This window comes from Melanotaenia boesemani, chromosome 7 (assembly GCF_017639745.1).
Source record: "Melanotaenia boesemani isolate fMelBoe1 chromosome 7, fMelBoe1.pri, whole genome shotgun sequence".
Taxonomy (NCBI): Eukaryota; Metazoa; Chordata; class Actinopteri; order Atheriniformes; family Melanotaeniidae; genus Melanotaenia; species Melanotaenia boesemani.
Genome location: NC_055688.1, coordinates 9,689,237 through 9,716,426, shown reverse-complemented (window position 1 = coordinate 9,716,426; position 27,190 = coordinate 9,689,237). Strand labels below are relative to the sequence as shown.

The window sequence follows — 27,190 nt, the reverse complement described above, 5'->3', positions numbered from 1 at the left end:
CAGTGGCCTGCAAGAGTAATTGAATAAATAAGTATTTTTTCATGCAACCAGGAAGAAAACTGAGTTTTTGTACTACCCGTTTTATTTAAATTACTCAATGTTGTATGTCAATTATTATTTTTATTTCTTTAAAATCAAAATATCGTGGCTTTTCAATTGTACTTGGGGGCTTCTTGGTGGCACAGGGGGCCCTTAAGCAGCTGCTTAATTTACTTATACCTTGGGCCGGCTCTGGTTCAGACTATTTAATCATGGTTCAAATTCAAGAGAGAAGTCGTTTGCTCAGTCAGTTTAAATGCTATTTAAATAAAACTTTTAAAAAAGTTATCAGTAACTAATTTGTTAAAAAAAAAAAAAAAAAATATATATATATATATATATATATATATCATTTAATTAAACCTTTTTTTCTTCACTTCCATTAAATAAAATGTTGAGGTAGAAAATATAATTTATAGTAAATAAACTGTCCCCTTGTGCTCAAACACATCACAAGTTACATCCCAGGAACTGCAAAGATCACGTAAAGCAAATGAATTACTTACACAAAGTGAAATGACCAACAAACACAATGATGTCAGCTTTCTCATTATGATGCACAACTTCATAATTTCATCACTAAAATAAGCTCACGACATACATAATTTAAAAGGCGTTAGAGGATGAAATACCACAGCTCGAACAAATATTAGAAAAGAGTGTGATGTATCGTCCAACATGCTGCAAATCAGGGGTGAACAAATTAATCTGGCTACATTCATGTAAATCATTACACCACCAGCTCAGCCCTCAGCTCCACGCTGTAAATGTAAATAACACTGATGTTCTACACGCGTGTTGTTGGGACTACTCTATACGTGGAGGAGGTTCCACACATGCATAAAAAAGTGTCTCCAAAAGCCAAATTTTTCTTTTTCAAAATTCTTTATGTCCCTGTAAAGATGAATTGTGTACATGGTGGTTCACAACATTTATGTAAATTCAGTTTTGGTTTTTCAACACATACATAGTGGTGCTCCTGCTGTATAATATATAATAGAGGATATAATATATCCTCTCATGACAATATTTTAGTCACAGGGATACAACAAGACCTGCAAATGTGACATGCATAGCTCTAATGATGATTAACTTTAAATTTAGTTACATTTACTAGAAATTTGTCTGGAAACTTGTTCTACAAAACCACTTAACTTAGTTTTTACAAATGCTTAAACTAAAGAGGTTAAGTTGAATCCACATAGGCGATCATTAGTCTTTACTAAAAACTATTAGTTTAATTAATTTTCCTTATACCTCCTAGTTGTTTGAACTCACCCTCTTGAGTCAGATTAACACAGATCGTTTCGTTTTTTCACATAAAGACTAAATCACACTGACTCTATGTCAAGGAAAGTTCATATAAAAGGCTTGTTCCAGATTCAATATTTTTAAATCCAAAACTAATTTAACTGTGAACTTGTAAATACACATTTTAATGTTAATAATTCAAAGGTGCATCTTGGCATATTTTGCCATAGACTAGAAGTATTGATCTGCAATCTGAGACAGTGGCTTTAGGATATGTCAGTAACCCGGATGCTACATATAGAGACTGAAACTGTGGCAACAAATACAGGCAACACGTTTGATGTATATGAAACAAAGCGTACTGCTAACAGAGTGCTGCAGCTAGCAGTTAGTCCTCTTTTGGACACTCTGCACAGATAAGTGTTATACAGCATTTCTCAGATTTGATTCATTATGCAGCATCGTGTTTCAGTTATTCCACAGGTGCTTTGCTTTAAATAACAAATACATTTTATTTCCCAAAAGAGCAATGTAAACAATGGTGGTGAAAACAATGCAGAGTGTCAAGGTTAATTTTTCACTGGAGAATTCCCGTCCTGAGAGAGTTAAGAGGAAATAACTAAATATAATACTCATTTCTGGACAGAGTGGTTGGCACAGTCATTTTTAGAGACAAAGTGAAGTTCATTAAAAACTCTCTTAAATGGGTTTTGGGTAAAAAAAAAAAGAAATAAAAATAAAGAAGAGAGAGAGAGAGAATAAAAACTTAGCTATACCTGCTAACCTGTGGTTTGTATTGTTTACGCTTATAATAATAATTTCCTATGGTCATTTTATTTGAAAGAGCACATCAAAGTACTTTCTAATAAAATTGAAATACAAGGAAATAGACATCAGTAAATCTATGCTAAAGTGAAAACGAGTTTTAATTGGGAAAAAAATAGAAAAATACTTTTTTAATCTGACAGGAAAATTGTAGTAGTAGAAAATGTTGTAGTAATTTTTTTTTTTTGTTTTTTTTTTTTTACAAAGTAATAGTGGTGCCTTGTTTCAGGTATCCTGTACCTTTCTGTCTTGCATTGGAGGTGAAGAAGTCTCTCATGGAACACACTTTGTTGTTTCTTCACTGTGTTGTGTAGTAGATCTGAAGAATCGTACATTATTTCCAGTAGCTTGTGCAGCCTTCTTCCTCCAGAAGTCAAAAATCATCTCTTTTGTTTTGTTTGTATTTAAGATGAAGTGATTGCGTCCCCACCATCTCACAAACTGACTGACCAGTTCTCTTCTCAGCTTCTTGTCCATCACTGATACACCCAACAACTGCACAGTAATCAAGTATTTCTGCAGATGACAGGACTCAGAGTTGAAATAAATGTCTGAGGTGTACAGTGTGAAGAGAAATGGTAAAGGGAAGAGTATCTTTAGGTAATCCAGTGTTGCCGACCACCATCTCAGACAAATAACCTTTCAGTTTCACAAACTGGTCTGATTGTTAGGTAGTCATAACTCCAGGTGGCTGTGGAGGTATCCACCTGGAATATATGAAGTTTCCCACAGAACAGAGCAGCTGAATTGTATTAAAAGCACTTGAACATGATCCTCAAAGTGCTGCCAGATGAGAGTGGAGTCTCTGAAGCAGGTAGATTATGGCGTCTTTAACCCTAAGCCAATTATGATAAGCAAATTGTAATGGGTCCTAAAAGGTGTTCATGTACTTATTGTGGTGAGCCAGTAACAGCCTCTCAAGGACTTTCATGAAATGAGATGTTACGGCAACATTCTGTAGTCATTTAGTTCAGATAGTTGGGATTTTTTGTATACTGGAACAAGATAGGATGTTTCCCAAAACTGATGTTTTCTGCTTCAGGCTGGTGTTGAAAAGTTGCTGAAGAATCTGACATAGTGCTGACACCATCTGGACCTGCAGCCTTGTTTTGGTTTAGTGTCTCCCGTTGTTTCTTCACCTGACTGCGGGAGACAGACAGGCTAGAGGTGGAAGCAGAGGAGGTCTGAGTATGTTCTGAAGTTGAGGGAGATGAGGCCGTGTCAAAGTCCATGACTGAGCTGCAGGATGACAGAATGGATGTGTGACAGGAAAGCTGTCTGCTGTTGGGCTGGAGAACGTGTTGAGCTTATTAGTTTCATCCAGACTTCCATAAGTCTGATCCCCCTTTAACTTGAAGCCAGTGATGTTTTTTTATTCTTGACCACACATCCCTCATGTTGCTCTGGGGGAGCTGACTAATTCTTAATTCATTAATGAAGCTAACATCTGTGTACCTTCACTATATTGCACAGCAACCAAAACCTAATATAATAAACCACGAGGACACAGAAAGTGTACAAGGAGCTGTTATAAAAGTAGACTGAAGAAAACAGTTCATGCACTAAAGGAAAACTTTCCACAGAAAGGAGGACAAGACTGCAGTCAACAGTCTGGCTTCCCAGAATTTTGCACCTTTTAAATGCATCTTGATGACTTTTCAGTGTGTATTCAACCAGAAGCTTCTTTACTTGAACTTTTAGTTCAAAATCTTTAAACATCAAAGAAAATATTCTTTCTTCATAGAAGAGAATAGACAGAATTGGTGCAAGTATGACAGCCATGCCCTCTCCAGAGGAAACAGTTTGTCCTTCTTGTATTACGTTCTGCTTTTTTCTTGCCTCTGTAGTTGTAGAAATATTTTCTTTTTCTCTTTGGTTGATTGTTGAACGTTAATATAAAATTGCACATCAGGGTAGAAGCTTTTTTATTCTTCATGTTTACACGGTAGATCGAGCCATTTCTGTTATCAGCCAACTTTTAAGTTTCTGAATTTGTCACATGTTAAGTGTTTTTGGGCAGATTTTTCCCTTTTAAATATCAAACACACTCCTGTGTTCTCGGGCTGCATCAACTTGACCTTTGCTGTGATTAATTCCTGTCTGATGGGGAAACTCACCGTGGCTTTGATCAGTCGCCTCTGTCTCAGATGTCTGGGTGTTTTATTTACTCTGCAGAGCCGCACTGCACGTGTGCAGGACTCTTCCACGGCGCCCGATGCGAGCTAGTCGACAACCCGTGCGCCTCCCAGCCATGTGCCCACGGCAGGGTGTGTATACCGAAGACTCAAGGTTACATGTGCAACTGCTCACTGGACAACATTGAAGCACGGTAAATACATGAACACGGTTCATTTACAGATTTTTTTGTATTTTTCTCAGTAATATATCATTTACATATTTGTTGCAGTGATTCCCATGTATGAAACATCACAGAAGAACATTTGCAAACAAAATGTGTACAGCCTTGAATTTGCATGTGTATGTGATTGGACTTCCATACTACAACACACAAACACATATTTACTCATCACCCTTTAAACAGCTCGTTGTATTCTCCTCGCACCACCGACAGCCATCAAACAGAGCTGCAGCATTACAGCAGCATCTGCATTTTTTTCCTTTCATTTAATCTGTCTGTGGAATTACGCTGCTCCTCACGGCGGCTGACAGCAGCCCATGTTCCAGGTGGGGCTTTGATTAACTGAATGAATGAAAAATGGCTGATTGTGGATCATAAATGTTGGACGTGGGAGATTTATGTATGACTTATAAAACATGCAGACATGTTTTATCATGTTGGTATGTGTCCTAATCAAGCAGTGATGTGGACAGCAGCACATACCAGGAAACTGAATTAAGGTTACACATGCCGTAGATGATTAAATACCACCTATGTGAAGTGCAGTCATCCATCAAAAAAGCATTTAATACAAAGAAACTCATCAGCTTCAACATTTTTGCTTTTGAAACTAAATCCCTGTTGAAGGAAAAATAAATTATCTGTATTTTTCTCTTAGGTGTTGAATACGATTTTATTGAAATACATCAAGGCGCATGAGACATGAGTGATTAAAGCTGAACAGCGAGCAGTTTTATGTTTAAAAAAAAGGTTTTGTCAGTGTCGCAGCACTGGCACTTAGCAATCAGAGCTGTGCCAGTAGTTCGGTTCGTGCCTGGGCTGGGAAGATGAGGGGCTGCAGTGAAGCTTTTGGTATCAGGCAAATGTAACCATCACCTCTGGGCCAAGGTGGCAGCCTTTGTGCTGCTCGTCGCTGTAGCGCTCCTGTTCACGCTCTGTATTCACAGACACACTGGCCCACAGCAGTTTGTTAGATTAAGTTATTCAAATATTTAAAAGAGAGACGTGATTTCTGGCTGCACTTTTGACAAGTTACATGGATAGAAAACCCAAACGAGGGAAGGAAAAACTTTTGCCACTCTAATGGAAATCTTTTGTCATTTTTAATTTCATTTTCATTGTAAATAAACAGTAACTTCATTACATTCCTACTACACAAAACAAGCCCTTATAAATTAAACCAGTTAACAAAGCAGCGTTTACTCTTGTTCCACGTCTTCTTCAGAGCTTTCAAATCTGACTGAAAATCTCAGATCTTGTTATTAGAGTTTAGACGGACAATAAATTTACTGTTTTAGGCTCAATTTATCATCCTAGAAATTTAAATATTTTCTCTCCTTAAATCTGTCTTAGATGCCACAATGAGATTGAAGTCTGCGAGCCCAATCCGTGTCCTGTAGGGTTTGACTGTAAAGTTACAGATGGCTCCATCCACTGTGATCCGCTGCCTCAGGTCAGTCAGAGCAGCACAAGTTCATGAAGATTTGACACATTTGTGCAGGAAATGAAAATTCCTCAATCTGTCATCATCATCATTTCAGGTATCTTCATCAGTTCATTATTTGGAAATCATGGAGATCTGTGCCAGCGTGCTTGGATTACTCTTCTTGGTCGGCATCTTCGTTTGCATCAGGAAACGATATGTTCATCAGAAGAAGAAAAAGCCTGTCTGTGTCCAGGATTCAAATGGGTGGGCTGAATCAATGTTTGTGTGAATTTAAGTGTAAAGACAAGACCAGCAAAAAAAAAATAATAATAATAATGATGTGCTCATCTGAAGCCAGTTTATTTCTACAGCAACATGATAAACCTCATGTAAGATCTTCCATCATGATTAGGTGATCTCTGATTTAGCGTCATAGGTGTTACTTTAAACTTAAAGGTTTAGAAACAAGCTCAACCTGGCCTGGTGGGCTGGAAAGATGAAGAAAAATTATTCAAGGCTAGTTTCAATTTGCCAAATGACACATAGAGACGATGGCACCTCCTCCTTCTAGGCGAGATTGAGAAAGTGAGCAGAAGTCTACCTTTTTTTTTTTCTTTTCGAAGAACATGACATTAATTAATGTTCTCTCTGCTCCCCAAATGTGACCAAAAAAAAAACACAATGACTTCAGTGAATGGTCCAAAAGTGATGAAACAAACCAAAGCAATGTTCAGTTTGATCTGAACCTGTTTATTTTTTTATATTTTGATCAGACCAAACCGTACAGGTATGAAAGTGCCTGTCATGACACATATAATTAAATGAAACTGAAACATCTGTTGATACCCACAGCTATTTCCAACACAGTCTGGCCAAGACCCTCAAAGCGGGCCCTCAAGAAGTCACCCCCATGGAGATGAGCTCACTGGTCAGCCCCACCAATAACCTGGACCACGTACCATTCAGGTCTCCAAGGTCTCAGAGCCAAATTGGTTCATTGGGAGGCAGATCTCCAAAGACGCAGGGGCCAGTTGTGTGCAGTGTAGCACCGAATCTTCCAGCCAGACCACCATCAAGCTCCGATAATGACTCCATCAGAAAGAGCCACTGGGACATGGACTACGAAGGTGCGTATTTATCAGTTTATTTAAACGATAAGTGGAAACTGCCAATACAGTCGTAGGATTTATCACAGCTGTATGATTATTATTGAATATCTAATATTAAAGTTTTAAAATAGTTTTTATTTAAAGCTGCTGTTTTATAAGCAAAAAAAATCTAGAATTTCCTTAAACTGAAACATGGACACAGCTGAACTATACAACTTATCTTACTTGAATGTTTGATTCTTAGAAAGAAAGAAAAACTCCTATGAATTGAAAAGTGGTGATTACTGAATTTTCCAGCAGCCAAATTGTTAAACATTTAATTTGAATAACTTGACTGAAAGTCACCTAAACATCCTCTCCAGATACAAAAGGTTACAACAGGATGAATAATTCAGTCATTCAGGGTAAACAAGATTTAATTGTGATGCGGAGTGAAGCATCACCACGTAGTTTGTCTACATGAGACACTTATCTCAGGACAATGAAACATTCATGGACGAGGCCTACTGGACACGATTACATCAGAAAAAATATATCTGTCTTTTATTGTTGCCTGTCTTTATTTTCCACTTTCTTTCTGTGACTACATCAATCATCTGTCATGCTTCTCCCTTGTTTCCCTCCACAATTTTTTTTCAAAATATCCTTCCACCCACCTTTTCTTTGTTTTTTCTCGGGTCACTCTTAATCTGTCCTTCCTTTTCTCCAGCCCTCCCACTTCCTTTGGTCATGCAGACGGATATTCTTCAACTATTTTAACTAATTTTGCTTATGAAAAAAAAATTCTTGAATGCTCACCAATGACTAGGTGGTACGTGTGTTGAGACAAAAGCATTTTGAAAAAATTGGGTGAATTTCAGTTTTCTTATTTGCTTTAATTTCTGATAAAAGGGATTTTAGATTAAAATATCAAAAATGTTCTTGCTTGAGGCCCACTGCAACCTTGCCATTACTATTCACCCTCTGTCATTTTGTGTCTTTCTCTCTTTTCTTTTTACCCTTCTACATGTTAGTCTCCATCTAGCTCTGGTCCATTTTTTCTAGTTTCTCCTGTCAAGACATTACACTTGAGATTGGTTGATGATAACTAAATTAAAATATTTTGTGGTTCAACATTCACAAATTCAAGTTTATACTGCTTTAACTTAAATTTAATTTCACAGCTTGTTTCCAGTGATTCTAAGGTCTGTTCCTCTGGTTACACGATACAAACATTGTGAAAGTGTCCATAATGCTTGTACTCCCAATTTGTCCCATTGTGGACAAAACTGAGAGATCGGTCTTCAAAGGCCAAATAACCTCAATTTGCAGCTACTCAGCATGTAAATGTAGGCCTCATTCCAGCTCAACGAGCAGCATCTGTTTTCAGTCGAGCATTGAATAAAGCAGTAAAAAGTACCGTTTACTGTTTCCCACCAGTTTCTTGCGTGTGTGTGTCAATTTATTATAGAAAATACATATGATTATATTTTAGCTGGTGGTTTTTTTAATGTAAAATTACATGTAGAACCTCAATTTTTGGAAGTACGGTCAACATACATTAGCCTCAGCTGTCAGATTATAGGGCTAAAATGGTGAAAAATGGACATATCGATGGATAAAGCATCATAAAGACCAACCAAAAAACTAACTGGAATTTATTACCAAAAATATTTTGTAGAAACACATACGTTGGCTTTGAAACAATTGGCTTTGAAACAATTACAACAGAAACTATTTACATATTTACACTTTCTCCTTCAGGCATTTCTTGGTATTCACAGCATTTATGCTTCCCTCCCCAAACCACCTTACCGAGGTGGAGGGGTGAGCATGTCCCAGTGCACCTAAAGAGCTATGCTGTTGGGGGCATTGCGCCCCTGGTAAAGTCACCCAAGATAAACAGCTCCCCTGGTGAGGAACCAGACAAAGTGTGGCTCAAAAGCCTCGTTCCTCCTAGCGGGTGCAGGTCGGGTCAGGACGGGACGCTTAGGATGCAAATGTGGTTTGTAAACTGTAATCTCATTGTGATCTGGATCACCCCCAAAATCTTATTACTGTTTCCTAATTCCATTTCAGAGGTTTCCTGAAAATTTCATCAAAATCTGAGCTTTACTTTTTGAGTTATGTTGCTAACAGACAGACAGACAGATGCCAAAAACAAAACCGCCACCAAGCAGAGGTAATAATTAGATAATGAAATACATCTTAAAAGGGAAACGGGCAGTAACCTAGTTGTGTTTACTGGTTAAAATAGCTGATCTTTAATTGATTTATTTTATAAACTTCTTGAACTAAATTGCATTATTGAAAGTGAGAAAATTATTTGTAAGCATCATTCATCAACCTTAACTGTGAATCAGCAGATTTCTGCTTTATCTTTAATAGTCTTTATGTTATTGATTGTGGGCTGATCGGCTACTTTTGGGTTAGAGGGAGCTTCTGTGTAGGACTTTATGGACAATGAATCTACATTATCTTATCTACATTCAGCTGCATCTGTTTTCCCCATTATCAGATAATCCAATAATTCTGGACGTGACTGCATCATTATGTTAAAAAAAAATATCTCCATTCAGTCTTCCGTTAAACCTGGTTGAGGTAACATCTCTAGAAGAGAAGAACAGCAACAGAGACACTGTTTCTGCACTTTGTCCAGGAACAGTTTTCATCTGATCCACCATTTCTCGTGTCTCTTCCTTCCATTTCTTTTCTCCCTCATAGACAAAGTAGGATGAATATCTAATATCCATATCTGTGCTGGAGTATAGATGTTTATTTTATTAACACATGGAACTTTTTGGGAGTATTTAACATGTCTGGTTTCACGGATTCCTGCAAGAAACTTGCATAGGTTTAGTGGTTTTAGGAAGCTGCAGGGTTGACATAAACTTTATGGTTTGCATGATCATATGCGGGCCGATCTGGGCCAAAATGCTGGGGCCAATCTTTTTTTTTTGTTCCAGTCTGCCCCTGTCCACTACTGTTCGTCTTAGAGAGGTATGAGAGGTGTGTGACAAGGTGGCAAGTGTCAAAGTGATATCCACGTGTATGCCACGATGCAGCTTTCATCAGCAAAACATTGCGTTGGTAGAAAATTACCCATTTGTGGTTTTAATGCTATTGCTAAAGCATACATAGCTTGCAGTCTTCATTTTTATACAAACATCCCACCCTGGTTATTTCTCCTTTTATATGCAGATCAATACAACTTAAATGTGACTCATACATCCACTGCTATGTTCTTTAGACAGATAAAGAGAAGCAGATCAGGCGTTCGTCATGCCGTTGCTCCCCAGGCAATAGCGGGATGGCAGGTCATTTATCTGCCTGACCTTATCAGGGAGAATAAAGGACACATCCTATACTACTTCACTTGTTATCTGCCTCATTGTTAAAGGGGACAGCATCAGAATCCGCAACACTTTGCTTTAGATTTGCTACTAAATTATCTCTTATTATTGATCAGATCTCACGTCTTACAAGGAGATTGAGGGAATCCACTGTCTGAGAAATCCAACTTATGGATATGTAAACAGTCTAAATTATGTTGGAGTACATCAGTGCAGTACAGAATAATTAGAGGCTGAAGAGGCAGGTTTAACGGTGCCTTTGTCCCCTGAACATTTCCATTTTTTAATAGGTAGAAAATCATTTCATTGCAAGGACTTGTTGAGCTGTAAGCCATATAGACTATCAACAGTAACATATTAATAGCTCTTTTAAAAACATCCAAGAGTCAAGTAATACTCTATTGGAAACAAGATTGTAAATTAATTTAAATCATAATTTAATTTTGTTCATGTAGCTGTTTCATTTTAATCTAAAAGAAATTTATCAATGGTACTAAATATGGTTCATTTCAACATTTACAAAGAATGTTTTCTATGTCTTTTCAAGGCTGTTTAATACTAATGTGATTTAATATATTTAATTATAACTCCTTGGCAAAATACAAAAAATTAATTACATAAAAACTATTAGCTATTTTATTTATTGAGGCCTTAAACGAGATTCCCTCCTGGATCTGAGTTTGGAAACGAGTTTTTAAAATGACCAATTAATTTATAACGTTACAAACCTTCAGGTCTGATTGTTGCATTCTTTTACACCATTTATTGATAATTGTAAGAAAATGTCAGCAAAAGAAGTTGGAGACTGAACTTAGTTAAATGTAAAAAACTATGCATGAATGATTAACACAAGAATCAGATAAATAAAACTAGTTCTGGAGAGCCGCTGTGTTTTCTACAACACTGTAGATGCGTCCTCATAACACGCTGATTGACAGATCTCAGATCAGCTCAAATGAAAACACATGAAACAGCAGAGCACAGTACATCTTATCCTATAGACAAATTTTAAAATGTGAAATTACTATCCAAAACAAGAAGTACCTAAGTACTGCAAATTGCAAATCATCAATATTACAATAAACACGTAAATGTTGTGACACATTTTTCAACTAAGTTTGCTCAACACCTTTTTCTTCATGAAATCATCAGCATACCAGCAACCTTAATAATATAAATAAGCCAGTTCACAACTAGTCTGTAAGTCATATGAGAGCATCTCATCCTGTGCTTTGAAGGAGCAATATTCTGAGCCTTTTCTTATAATCTTACAAGTTCCCTTAGGCATAAAAGAATGATTTTTGACATGCTTTGGTAAAGATATTTAACAGAAATGGTTAATTTAAAACCATGTATGTAAACATCTGTTGACATTAGCCAGTTTTGCTCCACTCCAGCCATCTCTTCTTAGCAGTTAAAATTACAAGATACGTGTTTATTGCAGTAAACAAGGACTTAGTCTGAAGAATAAATGACAACTAAGCTGTCAGGTTTCTATCACCTCCTCTAAAAACATCTTTGCTGTATAAACACTCAATTTCAACATCTTTCACTTCTCTGCTTCTTTCTGTCATTTTTGCTTTTCTCTCATCATCCATCTTTCACATTTGGTTTCTTTCCCTCCTTCTTCTCTACGTCTGCTGTATTTTTTCCCTGCTTGTTCTGCGCCCCTTCATTTAGTCTCCCATCATGTTTTACTCCTTTGTCTCTCTTCTTTCACCATCTGTCTCCCAGCCTTACTTTCTCTGCCTGCTTCTAAGTTGCTCGGTGTCTCCCATTAGTTTTGTTTCAACCACCTCCATTGCAATTCCCCAACCTCTTTGCCTCATATTTAATCTCTGCAGCACAATAAGAGCAGATGGAGGTCTGCTTGGTATTGTCTCCAGGTAAAGTGACAGCAGGAGGTTTTTAGTGTAGCCATGTTTGAACACAGTGTATAATTGTTAATAGGAGACTTTGGGATTAAGTACAGGAATGTGAAGTGCTAAGCCACAAGAATCTTTATTTTTAACTTGACCTCCCATCTTCATCGCCATGTTCCCTGCCTGTTACACAATGTGAGCAGAGCAGTCCCACAATCTAGCTTAGCTTTTTTGTTCATCATTGGTTGTTTTTACAACCCAAGTGTGGAAGCAGTACCATGAATTTAGCATATAGTGGGTTGTCCTGACGTTTTTGTTCCAAACAAAAGATGTTTTTATATTTGTAATTAATGTATAAATGTAACAAGAAAAAAGTCAAACTGATATTTTAGCAGCAGGTTCGGATGCACATGAATGTTGGGTCGGAGCTGTATTTAACCACATGCTCACATAGCCTTTACATAAAACATTATAAACATTACAGTGGGGTGCAAAATAAAACATTAAAAATAGTGCATTGCAACGATGAATAAATTCATTTTAAATAAAAACAGAAAATAACTGTATCCAGCCTGGTCCTCCAGTGTTGAATCTCCACAACTGGGCCTTCTACTGAACTGAAATCAAAGGTCTGATTTGTTGAAAGGATCTATTTTTGTTTTCATAAAGAATGTCTTGCCTATCTCCAGTCTCAAAGGACTGATGCAGCTCTCTTCTGACCCCAATCAGTTCCTCTGATAAGTATTCCTTCTGCTGATAAGCTATGTTTAGCTTATCTTTAACTTCAGCTAACTGTCCTTGCAAAGCTTGTTTCTGCTTGGCAACCAGATGTTTATCATATCAAGACTTAAAGTTTCAGATCCTGCACTAAATGCAGAGATTTCTGGAGTGAGTGTTTCGATTCATTATGAATCTGTTTCACCGCCTTCAATGAGGTTTGTGTTTTGACAAGTTTTTATGGCAGCTTTGAAGCGATTGTTCAAGCTCCTTGTTTTTCTTTTTACATTCAATGTTTTCTTTTTTTGGTCTCACTGAACGGATCTCAGTTCAGTTATGTGAGCATCATTTTGGTTGAGTACTCTTTCAGTTACTGAAATTTGTGCTAAATAACTGCAGAAATAACGTAAACATACACAGTATTTGAGCATAACTTACGAGCGTTCATCACTCCGTCAGCTGTGTGTTGAGACGCATTTAAGGAGAAGCGATATGATCGCAGAGGGGAGTGGGGAACATTAAAATGATGAACAAACCTCAACTGCAACTGATGTTCTGTCACTCTTAGTTTTACTTTGTCAGAAAATATTAGTATGTGACTCAGGCTGTAACAGCAACTCACTGTGTGGTTGTGGAGTAACAAGTGCCAGACTGTTTTTAACCATTTTTTTGTTTTTTAAATGCAACTTTGCCAAAGATGACACGTTTTGACATCTGGGAAAAGCGTCCCTGGTTTTTATTTTGGTTCATATGAGTCATGCCTTCATGGCCAAGAGAATAATGAAGTAGAGAAATTAGATTTAACATTAAAGGGTGTCATGGAGCTGCATTAAAATTGTTTTGCCATTAACTTCACTCATAGTGGTCCCTCATTAATCGCGGGAGTTACATTCTAAAAATAACCTGCAATAGGTGAAATCCACGAATCAGTCAGCTTTATTTTTTTACAGTTATTATAGATGTTTTAAGGCTGCAAAACCGCTCACTACACATTTTTTGTCAGACAGATATTAACATTTTCTCACTTTTTTTCTCTTGTTTAAACTCCCTCAAAGTTCAGGACACAGAACACAATGAGTTGTTAAAAAAAAAACAAAAAAAAAAAACATGCAAGATTGCATTAAAAAAAACCTCCAAACTGCAAGGCCGCGAAAGGTGGACTGCCTTATAGCGAGGGACCACTGTATAGCATACACCTATGACCAGTACAATTGGTAATTATATTAATGCATGCGGCATGGAAAAAAAATCACAATGCAAATGTAAAATAATTAAACTAATAATAAAAGTTTTTTGTTTTTATTCATGTATATTTTTTAAATAAATCAGGCAATTAATCAGTTATCGGAATATTTTTCTGCCAAATATCAGAATCGGTATCAACCTCAAAAAATCAATATCAGTTGGGCTCTACTTTTAACCACTGAATTAATATATATTGACAGATACAGTTTAGATAATTGAAAATGTATTGGTAAATATGAGTGAGTTGTTTTATTTGTTTTTTACTTGTCTTGCAAAGTCTAATAAGTGCTTTATTTAATAATGTATCCTAACTGAGGATTGTCAGGTTTATCATCTGGTCAGTTCAAATCCAGAAATCATGAATTTCTTTACTACCTTGTTTTTTTAAAATAATACATCCATTTTCTGTCCCCACTTAATCCAAATTACAAATTCTTCTTCTGTATTTGTAATCACTTATGATTATGTTGTGAAAACTGACATTTACTCACAAGTTAAAGCAACTTGGTCAGCTTTTCAAGGTGATATTGTCTAAAGTGGTTTTACCGCAGCACGACAACACATAATGCCTGTGATGTTAGAAAAATACCAGGACAACTGATCGTGACATTTTCCACTTCTGTTTTTGTCCTCAGTCTACCCGGCTGACCCCGACTACTATGGCCGCCCGACAGTCCAGGAGTTCCCCCAGTTTGACATTGTAGAGGACACCTACTCCACCTCTACTATAGACTCTCGCAGGAACTCTCGGTTTGGAGGCTTCCCGTTCCCGCTGGATCGATGTGATCGGCGCGCACCCCTGCCACCATGCTACAGCAACCAGAACCTGGATGACTTTTTAGGTCCTGACGGGCTTCCTCTTCCTAGCTCTCAGTGCCCTAATGAATATACTGCCATCAGCTACTACCCCACGCAGCACACCCGCAGCCTGGACAACGTGTCAGGAGGCTATAAAAGACTCAGCATGCGACTGAGCGTGGCTATGCCATCATATGCAGAGCAGGTGAACCCAGCACCAGCACCAAAGCCTGCACAGCCTCATAGACGACCTGTAGGGCAGAATCCACGTTGCTACGATGGGTCGAGCATGGTGGAGAGTGATTACGGGAGCTGCGAGGAGGTCATGTTTTAGGATTAAATCTACCACGATTTAAGGCAGCTTTGTGTACAAACACTCCTAAAACAGATCTCTACTGCAACCGAGCATCTGCTCAGGAGGCTCCCAGTGTGAGATGTAATCTTTTTTTTTTCCTCCCCTCTAGAAATGAAAGCGCCGTGGCAAACAACAGTTCAGATATCTTTGATTTTGTTTGATTTTTTTAAAGTAATGTTGTCTTACTGTGCCAGACTAAACAGAGGTTACCTCTGCAGAAAAAGTTCAGCAGAAGTTCATCGTTTTTTTTAGGGACACTGCTGGGAGCACTTGCATACTTAATAAGGTTGTGAAATCTTGAACAGTATTACAGCCTTGACTGTGCACTGTTTCAAAATCCAAATGAGACTAAATGAGACTTTTTAAAGCTCAAGGATGGAAGAATCTGCCTCGCAGAAGAGGAAACATCATTCAAAACATGTTAAAAATCAATGTGCAGCACACTTTCTCTGTCATTTCACCACATAAGTCTGATGAGGCAACTGCTCTGTAATGCACTGAACAAAAAGTAAATCACCAAGGACATATTTCATCTCTGTTCCCACTTGCGAAATGTCTTACAAACTCACTGCAAGAGTGGCAACAGAACCCAGGTTTGAAAGAAAAGTTAAAAAACATTCAAACAATACAAACATTTCATGTAGTATAAACATTTCAGCTCTGCTGTTACTAATGTATATTGATGCCTGTCACAATGAAGAGGGCTGGATCCTCATTTAAAAAAAAGACGTAGTGATTAGGTGATGTTATTTGTGAAGTGGATGTATTTTTAACTAAGTGTTCTACAATTGTCAATACAGTAAAGTTCAGCAGATATTGAGTCTATGAGCGCCTCCTGGATTTTAATGAGTGTGGAATAGTTTACAGATTTAGCTTCGGCGGGATGTTAGTGTTTGTGATCAACCTCTGCTCTGCAGTGTTCCTGCCCTTGATGTTTGAGGAAACACTGAATGTAGAAGCAGTAAATAGTCTATGCAGCCATTTTAAATGGTGTAAATATACAAGCCTCACATAAAAGAAATGCTTGTTTAAGTCAAAAGATAGTTATGCTGTGTACAGCACATTGGAAAGTGAATGTGTAGAGTCCACGTTTAGCCTAAACAGCAATATTTCACATCAGCTGTCTCACTTATTGAAACTAAAATATTAAACATCTCTTCTGCTAAGAATCAAGCTTGCAGTTATATTTGGACTGTTGCTGTAAAAATTTATTTTCTTCCCGGAATTAATTTTAATGTAAGATACAAAAAACTAACACACTGAAAAGTCTAAGTGTCCAGTATTTCTGCTTATTAAAATTTTAAGCAAACATTGAGAGTCACTACATCAAAGCCACAACTATGGTTGGTTTAATAATCATAAACAAATTATAAATAACACTTAAAAATGTCATGTTAAAAAAAATAATTTATTAAATTAACCAGAAACACAGGTAGATTAGATTTAGTACAGAAAACAACCACAAGTAGTTTTTGCAAGTTTTACAGAGGCCCTATTGGTTTCATTGGAGTTGTTGGACACTTTAATTACACTGTCTCACTGGTCAGGTTTGATTCATATTTGCAGACGTTAATACAAAAAGGTGGAGGAAACGGCTGCAAATATACATATATGCTTGCTTTTCTTTTTTTCCTGTTTTAAATGTGCATCAATTGGTGCTAAAAGAAATATAAATCACTTAAAAACATCTGTCTTTCTGGATATGGTGTAATTTTTGTGATATTCCAACAGATTAAAAAAAGTAAGAAGCTTCCATCATTATACTCTTGAAGGTGCCCACTACAATAGTTTAATTTCCTCCCTCTGAAAATATATTTATGACAACTACTTGCATCATAGCCCATACTTGGTACCACTAGTTGTTCAGTTTCTATTGGCCACTTTAAAACAAATGAACATTTTTTTGTTCTTTAAAAAAAAAAAAAAACACCAGATTTTATTTGTTCATAAATGCAAACCCAGCTTCTTTCTTTCCACAAGTACATTTTTTATGCAAATCTTTAATAGCTGCTTTCACTTCTGTGCTACGATAAAGGCCTGAACATATTCTGCAAGAACTCCCAGGACTGCAAGAAAAGGGCATTTTTTCCTTTGCAGCCCTGGTTTAGGAGTTCTTACAGCTTCTTTACATCATGGGCAGAACCTTTTACTCATGTGGTGTCCAACAACAATCACCCAGATTGGGCGTGGTTAATGCAGAAAAGCAAGAAGTGGAAAGATGTCATTTCCACTGATGTGAAAAGTTCAACACAGTTGAATGGATGGTTGTGAGGGATGGCTGGGTAAGGCAAATAGATGTGGCAAACCCCACACTCACACTTACATGTAGAACAGAACACACAATGTTCTTATCCAACTCCTAGCAATAAAAAATGCATTAGAAATTTTAGGAGAAGGAGAACATTGACTGATTCGACTGTTGATAATAAACACTTCAACCGTCCTCTTTCCCTATCATAGATTCTATTGTGTTTCTGCTACCTTTTTAGGGTTTTCTGGGGATTTCTAAGCAACATGAACTTGATTTTGGAAGATAGTGTTAAATGTCTCCATGCTGAAATGCCCTCCATTATCAACAGTCCTCTTCTAGTCATCTTTTTTTTCTGGTACATCTGTCTGATATAGACTGGATTCAAATTGGAAACACTGGGAGGAACTCAAGAGATCACAGTGGGTTAAGTAGAATATATCTGCCACTGATGGTTCGACTGACTGCCGTTATAGTTTTAACAATTTAAGTCCTCTGTACAAAATAAATCTTAAAATCTACAAGTATTGTGTTGTTCAAAAAGTCAGTATCTGTGTGTTGTTGTTGTACAGAATATGTACCACTTGAATGTTTTTAGATATGTTCTGTATCATTTATAAAGTTTATTTTTGTATCAATGTGGGCCTCCCCATGTTTTTCTCAGTTTCTCTGTGAGAGATTTTATTAAGATGATGTGGTTCCTTTTGTTGTTTTCCAATATTGTAAAGAGACTATGAATAAAGCTAATATCTTCTAGAAACACTGGACATATTTGACCTGATTGGACTTGGCTGATTTTTGTGTTCTTAGGTTGTGTCAAAATGGAGGTAGAAAACAGGTGAGTATACTTCACACTGTAAATGGTTATTAGATAATAAGTGTTATAATTTTTACAACAACCCACAACAGCAAAACACTCATAGGTACATCAGAAGCCAATAAGAAACAAGAAAAGTGACGACTTGACACAGGACTGAAGTCCTGGTCAGGCACTCGGAACAGTCTACATCCCCACTTTAACCACTGTTACCAGTTTGTTTTAACATGACCTATTTGTCAGGCTACTTTTCCTTCAACTCTTTTCCCAACCATTAGCAGCAAACAGAAGACGCCTGTCCTCATATTGTCTATGGTTGAACATGTGACCCTGGACTGATTTACTACCTCGAAAAAAAAAACTTCCAACAGAGTTCCTGATGAAGTTTCATGAGCTTGTCTATGTAATGAATCTATTAATGTAACAGGACTATGTTCAATTTGCTGGCATAAATTACACTCTACAGCAAACAAAGTTAAAATAATCTAGACTAATTTATACATAAAAACATTGGACGAACACGTTTGCTAGCAAACACTGTTAGCTTAACGTTGGATGAAGTTGGTTTTGAGGCTGAAGAATTGTTTTTAGTGACTTAGTGAATCATCTTAATCAAAATTAAAGCTCAGTATTCTACAACGAGAAAAATCATCACTTGAGTTGAAAGCTAACAAACTGTAGAGCAGTTAAAAAGAAAAATCTCTTACTAGCTAATATGCTATTACAAGCTAAACTCTACTAGGTGGATCAAAATGTCAAGGATATTCAGGGATTTTCTTAGCTTGAGGAAACTTACCTTTATCTAGTACCTACCTGCGCTCTTAAACAAACAATACGTTTTAAAAACGTGCCATTTTCACTGACAGAACTGCATATCTATCATGGGAACACACAGCTAGGCAACCTTCAGTGTAATCATTCCTGTAATGGCTGAAAATCAATCCAGTATTCTTTGTAGGTTTTATTAATGTCAACACATTATCTGAGATCCAAACTTTAAGAATATTTAGAGCGACTTCACTGAGTTATTCAGTCTTTATTCACTTCATGGGGACATTTAAAAAGTTGCATTTTTTTCTGCCTCTTTCTGTTTCTTGGCAGTGTTATTTCTGAAAGAAAATCAGTCTACAATAAGATTTGTAAAAGTGACAATGTGACTTCACAACTGAATGTAGCTGTTACATGATGTTTAAATGATTTTGTCATTATCACAGGTGTGTTATTTTCACACTATAATTCTATAATGGATAGTCTGTTACAGCTACAGAGTCCTTGAATGATTCAGCAGAGCTGATTTTAAGGTTGCCCAGATTTACATCCCTGTTCATTAAACTTGTATGTACATTACATGTATGAAACTTACACGAATGAGTCCAAACAAACTAGTTTGTTTAGTATTTCAAGGGAGATGCATTATAATCCTGTATAGCAGTCCTATGCATGGTTGGATCCAAACTCATTGAATCATCACAGAGACACAGTAAAACTGCATTTTCCAGAGTCAATGCACAGAACGGTTTCCTTGTGTAGATACAGTGATTTAGAAGATCAATTCAGCTTTGGTGAGTTTGTTGCACGTATCTCATTTTTTAATTTTCTTTTGCTAACTATCTCAAAACACACAAAGGATGTGAAACTTAGAAAAAGATGAAAGTGAGTTGAAGCTGCAACAATAATCAAATGTCTCAAAGACGGACAATTAAAAATGAGGAGAACAGTTGAGGTCAGTGGATGTCAGACATGCTGTGGAGTGAAAATGAGATAAAGGAAAAATGACAACGTGAAACATCTGGTAGGCTGAGATTCTGTGAACATTAAAGTGTGACAGGAGGAAATAATGTGTGTTTGTGTGAGAGATGGAGGTGCTGAGACAAAGTTGCACCAGTTGGTGTCCCTGTTTTTGAAACTAATAACAGACACAGTTCTTATCTGACCCAGTAAGCAGCTTTCTGCTAAACCGGGACATCAAAGGATAAGGTGTGTGTGTGTTTGGACGTAGCTGTAACAAGCTATGTATAAAAGACTGCATACACACCTTCCACTGCTCTAATTTCTGTTACCTGGAAGTCTGAAATATATTACTGAAGCCATTTTCACATATTGGAGTTCAGAGAAATGTTGCTGCATCATTTTCCTTTCTGCTAACCTGCATGCTGCTTTCCACTTATTATTACGGATGTGCTTGACACATATACACTACTAATATCAATACAACAAGGAAACTCATCTGCTATTAATAATATGTAATGAAAACAGAAACATTTCTGTTCTGTTCTATGCACTTTAGACAACTTGTAGAATCATTCAAATTCAACAGGTTGCATTCATGTTTACATGGTGCAGCAGAAATTTTATGATGCAGAGTTTATGGTGCTGATTCAACTTGTAGAATTAGCACCATAACCTCTGTCATCATATAGTTCTTTTTCATTGTTTTCACATTTGAAATCATTGAATGCTAAATGCTACTGGGAATGAGTGCAAGGTCTGCGTTGGGCCGACCTTTTTGCATCTGCCCAACGTAACAAGGTGAAAATGTAAAAGAAGAGCACGAATGTGTTATCATTTCACACATGAACGTTTTATTTTGTCCAACCATCTGGCTAAACAAAACCTTTAGACATTCTGTTTATACGGATGCAAAACACAAAAACATACCCCATCCTCACATGACAAACGGTGCAATTAGCACTTCCTGAAGAAACAATTATCACAGCAGCTACAGACTTTTTTTTGCTTATTAACTGAGATATTGTTTGACACATGTTTGAGGCAAACAGCTCTTCTTATGTACAGTTTATGGATCATATCCAAAGCCTAGTATTTACAGTTTAAGCCCACATATACATACCTACACAGCGGAAGTGTGCAATACCAGTTCTTGTGTTTAGACCCCAGCTGCGGAGCTGACTATCCTCTCCTACCAACTGTCAATCACGCTTTCCATCCCTGTCTTTCATAAAGCAGCAAACACAGAGAACACACATAAAATCAGTGGTGTGAGACAGCTCGCTTGTTAGTGTCACAGGTGATAAGTTCACAGAAGAGAACAGGCAGGAGAAACAACAATACATGTTTTGACGGTTGCATTTGTTCCATGACATGAAAGTACCTGAACCAACAAGGATTACACTTTATCATTTTTTCACCGGACTCAACCTCAGTGTAAACTTGCAATAAAATACTATTTTCTGTGCTGAAGGCTAAACCAATTATAGCTGAATAATAAAACAAGGGGACGAGGGTTTTTTTAAGAACAAAAGAAATGCTGTAAAGTTTTATTCACAACAATGATCATCAACAACCTAAACTGTTTGAATAAAAAAAAATATATATGCTTTGCCATTATAACATTATAACATAATAAGAAATAACAGCTAGTAAATTTGTCATCGTTCACCATGTTTCTTCATGAACAACGACAGACAGAGCGGCTTTAATCTATTAATATTAATAGCAACACACAACTACCTGGTTGCCTACTGGAGATTGGTAAGATGTTCATACAGTATTTTGACATAATATATGGCCTGGAATAGTTTAAACATGTTCTATGTTGGTAAGCTTCAAGTTTGGTAAACTGACTGTAGATAATCTTATATGTTAAATGTTAGGGTGTTACTTTTCTTCTAAGTTAAAACATCTGAAAACAGAGAACCTTCAAAACATCTTTACTCTGTTCAAATTATAAACTATATGGACTAAGTCAGGGTGCTTCAACCCAACCATGGTACATAGAGCCACTCTAAAGGGAGCATAAATGAAGCTTTGAAAAGAGGGGGGGGGCTTATTCATCTCTGAACCCTGCAGGTTTCAGATGTTTCCCTGTTTGTACTCACCTGACTCAAATGAATGCCTCATTAACAGGCTTCCACAGAACTGGAGAAGAAGCTGTTGAGGAGATCAGCTTCATTCTTAGATCCTCTGCCCTGGTACAGGGCACTGGAGGATGTGCAGGAGGTTCACAGAGCAGCAGCAGAATTCACAACAAAGATAACATGCCATGATGCATTCAGGGTCCTTGCTGTAGTTTTGCTACTACTGACAGCTGTTCTGAGATCAAGTCTGGACCCAGTAGGATTCCTGTCAGCTTGTAGGGTGAATCGATCAAATCTGTTAACTATACCTTGTATAACTCAGAATACAACAGAGACCAGTGTAAACTTCATAAAGCTAGCTGTACTTAATGTTAGATCTCTGTCCAACAAGTCACTCTTAGTTAATGACTTCATCATTTCTCACAGTTTAGATTTTCTTTTTCTGACAGAAACATGGTTAACGGAAGACACAAGTGCTACAGTTCTTAATGAAACAGCACCCCCTCATTTTAGTTTTATGAATAAATGTTGAAACGGGAGGAAAGGGGCAGGAGAAGCTGTCTTTTTTAAAGATTCATTCCAGTGTAAACAAATTTCATTTGGTGATTTTACGTATTTTGAATATCTTAGTTTTATTTTAAGGGGCATTCCTAAAATCCTATTTCTAATCATCTACAGACGTCCAGGACATTGTGCAAATTTTATTGATGAATTTTCTAAAAGATTGTTGTTATCTCTACTGATTTTAACCATTTCATCTTAACTGGGGATTTTAACATTCACTTAGATAACATGACGGATGGAAATGTCAAGGAATTTTTTCTATACTGGACATGTTTGGTTTGTGGCAACATGTAAAGGAACCGACCCACATTCGAGGTCACATTCTGGACCTGGTTATTTCAAAGGGTGTTGATATTTCTTGCGGTCACTGACTTGGCCTTGTCTGACCATTTTTGTATTTTGTTTGATTTATTGATCACTCAGAATGTTCAACCAACCTGCTTCTCTGTTAGGAAGAGGTACATTAATGAAAGAACAAGTGCTAAGTTTGTGGAGGCCATAGCTATGTTACCAACAACCAGTGCAGAGTCAGTTGATGGACTCCTGGATAATTTCAATCTGAAAGTCTTGAATGTAATGGATGCTGTTGCACTGATAAGAATCAAGAGCAACTTGAGCAAACAGAAAACACCATGGAGAAAGAATGCAGAAAAACTGAGCTTCTAATTCACTATGAGCTGTAGAAACAAAGCCTGTGTAACTACAACAATGAGCTGTGCAAGGTCAGAGAGCTGCATTTATCTGAAATTAACAAGAATGCCAACAATTCTTGCACTCTGTTTGCTATGATTGAAAAACTTACAAATCCTCCTAAACAGATAAGCCCAGAGCTCCTTTCCACTGAGAAATGCAACCAATTTGCCAACTTTTTTAGCCAAAAAATTAAAACAATTAGGCAAAATATTAATTCCACACAGTCACACAAGAAAACTAGTCTGTGTGTAAAACCCGGAAATAATTCTGATGTTATGTCGCAATTTAATATGGTTGATTTAAAAATCCTACAAGAAACAGTTTGGCATTTAAATCAACAACATGCACTCTGGACATGATACCATCCGACTTTTTAAAAACAGTTTTTACCTCAGTAGAAAGTGATCTCCTACTGATAGTTAACAGCTCACTGGCATCAGGCATTTTCCCCAAGTCACTAAAGATGGCTGCTATTAAGCCACTCCTAAAGAAAAGGACTCTAGACGCCTCTATAGTGAACAACTATAGACCTGTCTTTTACCTCTCTTTTATTTCCAAGATTTTTAAATGAAAGTGGGAATCTTGATATATTTCAGTCCGGCTTCCGACCTCATCACAGCACTGAAACAGCTCTGGTCAAAGTGCTAAATGACATTAGGTTGAATACTGATTATGGTCAAGTATCAGTCCTGGTTCTGTTGGATCTCAGTGCTGCATTTGATACTGTAGATCACAGAATCCTGTTGCACAGGCTGGAAAACTGGGTTGGACTTTCTGGAGCGGTCCTTAACTGGTTCAGGTCCTATTTAGAAGGCCGGAGTTATTTTGTTACGATCGGCAGCTATGAATCTGAGCGAGTGGCCATGACTTGTGGAGTCCCCCAGGGGTCAGTCCTTGGACCTTTTCTTTTCAACTTGTATGTGCTCCCTTTGGGTAAAATATTACAGAACTATAGCATTAGTTATCAAAGTTATGCTGATGATACACAACTTTATGTGTCTCTGTCACCAGATGTCTGCAGTCCAATAGACTTCTTGTGTCAGTGTCTGGAACAAATAAACACCTGGATGAAGGAGAATTTTCTAAAATTAAATGAAGACAAAACTGAGATTATTCTGTTTGGTAGCAAAGAGAAGAGGGTCAGCATTGGTAAACACCTGGAGACTTGAGCTCTAAAAATCACAGACCAAGTTCGTAACCTTGGAGTGTTGATAGACTCAGACCTGACTTTCAGCAGCCACATTAAAGAAGCTTTTTACCAGCTCAGAAACATCAACAGAATTAAAAGTTTAGTCTCTCAGAAAGACCAAGAGAAACTCATCCATGCATTCATCTCCAGTAGGCTGGATTACTGTAATGGTCTTTTAACAGGACTTCCTAAAAAGAGCATTAAACATCTGCAGCTCATCCAAAACACTGCTGCTAGAGTTTTAACCAGGATTAAAAGATCTGAACACATCGCACCAGTTTTGAAATCGTTATACTGGCTTCCAGTGTAAACCCTTCCAGTTTAACCCTTCTGATTGTTTACAAATCCCAGAATGGTTCAGGCCCAGAATACATCTATGATATGTTCAGAGAAAATAAAACTAGCAGAGCCCTTAGATCCAAAGACTCTGGTCAACTAGTCCAGACCAGAGTCCAGACTAAATATGGAGAAGTCGCATTTAGCTGTTATGCTAAAAACAAGTGGAACAAACTACCAGTGGAGATTAAACTTTCACCAAATGTAGACACTTTTAAATCCAGGTTAAAAACATTTATTTTCTCATGAGCCTATGTATGAAATCTGCATTTTAACTTTTTAACTTATCATGCTTTTAATTACTTTACTGTAATTTATGATTTTATTGTGATTCTTCTATGTGTTGCTGCCTTTTACTATTTCTTAATATCTGTAATGCTTTTGTTTTATGTTAAGCACTTTAAATTGCACATGAAATATGCTATACAAATAAACTGCCTTGCCTTGCTTTGATTTGAACCGGGTGTGTTGAACCAGAGAAAGATCTAAAACCTACAGAGAAGTGTCCCTCAACGACAGGAGTTGAAGAACTGTCTAAAGCATCATTTATGCTCCCTTTAAAGTAGCATTATGTGATTTTCTGACCTTAAAGGTATGTGCTTCTGACTTGTTTTGATGGCACAGTGACATTTATTACATACAGTCCCGGAACCATAGCAAGACTCCAGGACACATTTCACTTTTACAGCACAGCCACACAATCTTTTTGTAAATCATGAAAATTTCAGGGTTAATGTGCAAATAATTCTAGTTAATCAGTTCCTGCTGCCTTGTCATACAGTGCATGCCTAGTTTTTTGTGCAGAAGAGAATCTGAGAATCTTTGATGGAAGAAGTCAAAGACTTTTTACACCATTAAGGTTAAAAACTACAGCCAGAGTGACACCAGTATGATGTAAGCTAAGAACAAATAATGCAAATGCATGGTGAGGGACTATATTTACAGTGTATGAAATGATCAAGCACCAATAAGAGGACCAATGGTGCTCCTGTCTGGATGGTAAAACAAATTTTATATGACAGCTTTTTCTTTATGTCATGTCAGCATATAACCGTATACAACCTCAGATTTTATCACATGGACTTTGCCGACCCTGCAACACTGACTCAAAATGAATCTGTTGATATCTTTGCTGTGAAACTGATACGTTTCATAAAGGTTAAGTAGAAATAAGTTTCATAGTATTTTATTTTCCACTGCCTTCCCACAGTGGTAATTATTTTGTCACAGCTCAGTAATGATTAAAACTTATTGTAGTCCAGCACTAGATGAATTAAGTGATTGTAAAGTTCTCATGAAATCAAAATTTGATGTTGCAGCATTTTAGTCTGATCTATCTCATATTAAAAGAAAAAAAAAAACAGTATTTGTATGGTATGTGTGAGCAAAGGGAGCAGCAGAGGAGAAAACATATTTTAGGGGCTTGAACCAAACAGAATGTGATGATGATTTTATGAATATGCTAATTAGCGTATGATGTCCTCTAGTGACATTTAGTTACTTGTTTTTAGCAAACATTAGCTAAATTACATTAGAAATGGTGGGCAATTAGCCGTTTGCTTGCAATTACATGGAGACTTTAACAAAGGAAACGATAACTGACTTAATGAGGAGGCCTCCTGCTGTTCCTCCTGCTCTTATTAAACATATCGGAGGACAATCACTGATTATAAATGTAAATGCTAATGCAGCCTTTACAAAACTGCATCAGAACCTGTACTTTTATGAGAAGCTCAGAAGTTAACCTTGTCCTTCATTCACTAGTTTGGATCCCTTGTACTGAAATACAGGAGCAGGTTTGGGGTTGTTTAAATGTGCTGAAAAATTCTCCACAACTCTGAGAGGCCTCTTCAAAATGTACACAGTCAAAACTCACCCACACAGATCTTGGTCACTCCATTTTATTCCATTCACATGCCTTCATTTGGTCACTGACACGTCATACCAAGATGAAAGAACAAGAGATTTACAAAGTTATTTGTCCCTGCTGTTGTTGACCTTTTTAAATAACATGATGTCCTTCTCCTCTTTCATGTGATGTGAGTCTGTGATTAAAGTCCATGATAATTGTATTTAATGCCAGCTGAGAAACAAATCAGTCAGGGATAATAATGATTATCTTGACCTTAAATTAGATTAATCCCAAATCTAGAAACTGTCTCTCGGACAAACTGCACTTTTCTTAGTTGTTATGACTTAAATGGCAA

The 27,190-nt window shown here is 37.1% G+C and overlaps 1 protein-coding gene across 1 annotated transcript in view; it reads left to right on the top strand.

Annotated features, from left to right (window-relative positions):
* fat2 (FAT atypical cadherin 2) overlaps positions 1 to 17,248 on the top strand; it is a 126,080-nt gene extending 108,832 nt beyond the window's left edge. Inside the window, exons 25-29 of the mRNA XM_041989958.1 lie at positions 4,291 to 4,444; positions 5,828 to 5,927; positions 6,016 to 6,164; positions 6,753 to 7,027; positions 14,801 to 17,248. Coding sequence (XP_041845892.1) covers positions 4,291 to 4,444; positions 5,828 to 5,927; positions 6,016 to 6,164; positions 6,753 to 7,027; positions 14,801 to 15,297 — 1,175 coding nt within the window. The 3' untranslated portion in view covers positions 15,298 to 17,248. The remainder of the gene's footprint in view (positions 1 to 4,290; positions 4,445 to 5,827; positions 5,928 to 6,015; positions 6,165 to 6,752; positions 7,028 to 14,800) is intronic.
* Positions 17,249 to 27,190: the final 9,942 nt, after the last annotated feature.